The sequence below is a fragment of the Vulpes vulpes genome, chromosome 10 (assembly GCF_048418805.1).
Source record: "Vulpes vulpes isolate BD-2025 chromosome 10, VulVul3, whole genome shotgun sequence".
Taxonomy (NCBI): domain Eukaryota; kingdom Metazoa; phylum Chordata; class Mammalia; order Carnivora; family Canidae; genus Vulpes; species Vulpes vulpes.
Window position 1 is genome coordinate 74470321 of NC_132789.1, and position 3424 is coordinate 74473744.

The 3424-nt window shown below is 42.5% G+C and overlaps 1 protein-coding gene across 1 annotated transcript; it reads left to right on the forward strand.

The window, feature by feature from the left end:
• Window positions 1-1892: 1892 nt before the first annotated feature.
• LOC140594228 (eukaryotic initiation factor 4A-I-like) lies at window positions 1893-3223 on the forward strand. Its single transcript, XM_072724629.1, is given in 3 exon segments — window positions 1893-1975; window positions 2020-3075; window positions 3078-3223. Coding segments are annotated over 3 exon segments (1224 nt in total). The 5' UTR covers window positions 1893-1903; the 3' UTR covers window positions 3174-3223.
• Window positions 3224-3424: the final 201 nt, after the last annotated feature.

The window sequence follows — 3424 nt, forward strand, 5'->3', positions numbered from 1 at the left end:
TTAAAAAGAAAGAAAGAAGGATACTATTTAAGTAAGAGATGAGATCAGATGCTTCAAAGTCTCAGCCTAATTTATCTCCTCCATGGGAGCATATCTATCACCTGGTCCAGATGGGATGAGTGTTTGGATCTGATTATCTTCTCTTCTAAATGAGCATGATTAGCTTTCTTTTCCTTTGTTGCTATGGCTTATTTACTCCTCTTCTGATCAACCTAGTCTTTTTTTTTTTCTTTGATTAGAAATACTTTAAGTGAATTCACCTATCTCTTCTATATTTTAAAATTCCTTGGGATGCTTGGGTGGCTCAGTTGTTGAGTGTCTGACTTTGGCTCAATGCATAATCCTGCCATCCTGGGATTGAGTCCTGCATCAGGCTTCTCTGGGGGAGCCTGCTTCTCCATCTGCGTTTGTCTCTGCCTCTCTCTCTGTGTCTCTCATGAATAAATATATAAAATCTTTTTAAAAAATTAAAGTTGTAGCTCCAGAAAATAACTGTGTTTCCCTGATTTCTTTTTATTTTTTTGTTTCCCTGATTTCTAGTTGGATAAGGGTCTGCTTCATTTGAGCCTCTTTGTAGCAATATCTACTATAGTGAAGTCTAAATTATTTGGTAGGTGTGGGGATCCCTGGGTGGTTCAGCAGTTTAGCGCCTGCCTTTGGCCCAGGGCGTGATCCTGGAGACCCCGGATCGAATCCCACGTCAAGCTCCCGGTGCATGGAGCCTGCTTCTCCCTCTGCCTGTGTCTCTGCCTCTCTCTCTCTCTGTGTGTGTGTGACTATCATAAATAAAAAAAATTAAAAAATAAATAAATAAAAATAAAAAATATTTGGTAGGTGTGAAGGAAGCCTCTGCTAAGCTATAATTATGGTTAAAATTAAACTATAGTTAATACTACCCCTTTTTAAAATTATTATTTAGAAACAGTAATACCCCAGAAGCAATTAGCACATCTAATACTTGGATCTTGTTTTCTAAATATCATTCCCCACTCAAAGTAACCAAAGCTCATCAGAGAAATGGCTAATTCCACATCTGGGGAAGGGAAGAGTATAAGCAAGGAGCATGTTGTTTTAGAAGACAAAGAAACACTCAAAGACTAACAGGAGTACATAAGAGAATTCAGGAGCCAAGTCCATGGGGCTTCTACTGGCCCATGTTTGTGGCAGTTTGAGCATCAAAAGAATAATAATTATAATTACATTTAAAGCATACAATAAATAAAAACCATGAATCCAGACTAAGACAGAGTCCTTTGATGATATTGGGGGTGGTTATTACATAAGCTCTTTATTCTGAAACATAGTGATTAAAAATTAAAAAATAAAAATAAAGGATTTACTTTATGTTTTTTAGGAAGAACTATCTCTGGTTTTATAGTTTATCCCTGGTTGTTGAGGAAAAGCTCTTCTTTACCAAAATTTTTTTTAAAATCTCACAACTAAATGTAGAAGAATGGTGGGATTAGAAAATCACCATTCTGTAGTCCCCAGGGAAAGTCTTGATTTGGACCTGGATGGCAAATGGATGAGAAAATCATTAGTGAGATATTGTTGGCACATGGGATATTCACATGATGCCAAGGGAGCAGCCCACAGGTTGCTGATTGCAAAGAGAGAATATAACTTTATCGTCAGGAGAAGTGGCAGAGGTGATACACATACTCTCACTAATACTAGGACAACCTAACCTTACGTATCTCTATCATGATGCAGTCTGAAGATACAGCATTTCCAAGAAGTACTCTTGCCCAAAATACTGAACCTGAGCCTAATCAGTGTTTAGATTCAAATGCCAGTTTATAATAAGTGAAGGGAATGGAGGAACAAATTAAACAATCCTATGAAGAAACGTTAAGTCAAATCTAGAATATAAAACTATCTACCAGCCTAGTGTCTAAGGATCATGTCTGCGAGTCAGGATTCTCGATCCAGAGACAATGGCCCTGATGGGATGGAGCCCGAAGGCGTCATCGAGGTGAGCCCGGAGCCCTGAGCCATTGTTCCCCCTCTCTGGAAAAGACGAGTAACTGGAATGAGATTGTTGACAGCTTTGATGACATGAACCTCTCCGAGTCCCTTCTCCGTGGCATCTATGCTTATGGTTTCGAGAAGCCTTCTGCCATCCAGCAGCGAGCCATTCTTCCTTGTATCAAGGGTTATGATGTGATCGCTCAAGCCCAATCTGGGACTGGGAAAACAACCACTTTTGCCATATCGATTCTGCAACAAATTGAATTGGATCTAAAGGCTACACAGGCCTTGGTCCTGGCACCCACTAGGGAGTTGGCTCAGCAGATACAGAAGGTAGTCATGGCATTAGGAGATTACATGGGTGCTTCCTGCCATGCCTGCATTGGGGGGACCAACGTATGTGCTGAGGTGCAGAAGCTTCAGATGGAGGCTCCTCATATCATCGTGGGCACCCCGGGTCATGTGTTTGACATGCTGAACCGGAGATACCTATCTCCCAAATACATCAAGATGTTTGTACTGGACGAAGCTGATGAGATGTTAAGCCGTGGATTCCAGGACCAGATCTATGATATATTCCAAAAGCTCAACAGCAACACCCAGGTGGTTTTGCTGTCTGCCACGATGCCTTCTGACATGCTTGAGGTGACCAAGAAGTTCATGAGGGACCCCATTCAGATTCTGGTCAAGAAAGAAGAGTTGACCCTCGAGGGCATCCGCCAGTTCTACATCAACGTGGAGCGAGAGGAGTGGAAGCTGGACACGCTGTGTGACTTGTACGAGACTCTAACCATCACACAGGCGGTCATTTTCATCAACACCCGAAGGAAGGTGGATTGGCTCACCAAGAAGATGCATGCCCGAGACTTCACCGTGTCTGCCATGCACAGAGACATGGACCAGAAGGAGCGAGATGTTATCATGAGGGATTTCTGCTCGGGCTCTAGCAGAGCACTGATTACCACTGACTTGCTGGCCAGAGGCATCGACGTGCAGCAGGTGTCTCTAGTCATCAACTATGACCTTCCTACCAACAGGGAAAACTATATCCACAGAATCGGCCGTGGTGGACGATTTGGCCGGAAGGGTGTGGCTATTAACAAGAGGTGACAGAAGAAGACAAGAGGACTCTTCGAGACATCGAGACTTTCTACAACACCTCCATTGAGGAAATGCCTCTCAATGTTGCTGACCTCATCTGAGGGGTGGTCCTGCTACCTAGCCTGACCCTGGCCTCAGTCTGGGGGGCGGGGGCAGAAGAGCAGGAGGGAGGAGGGAAGGGAGCCAAGGGATGGACATCTTGTCATTTTTTCCTTTTTTTTTTCTTTGAATAAAGAAAATTATTTGCCTCTTTTGAGGCAAATAAATAAATAAATAAATAAAACTATCTACCAAAGAGATGCTAATGTCTCTTTAAACAATGTCATGAGGAAAACATTAAGATGGGTGAACT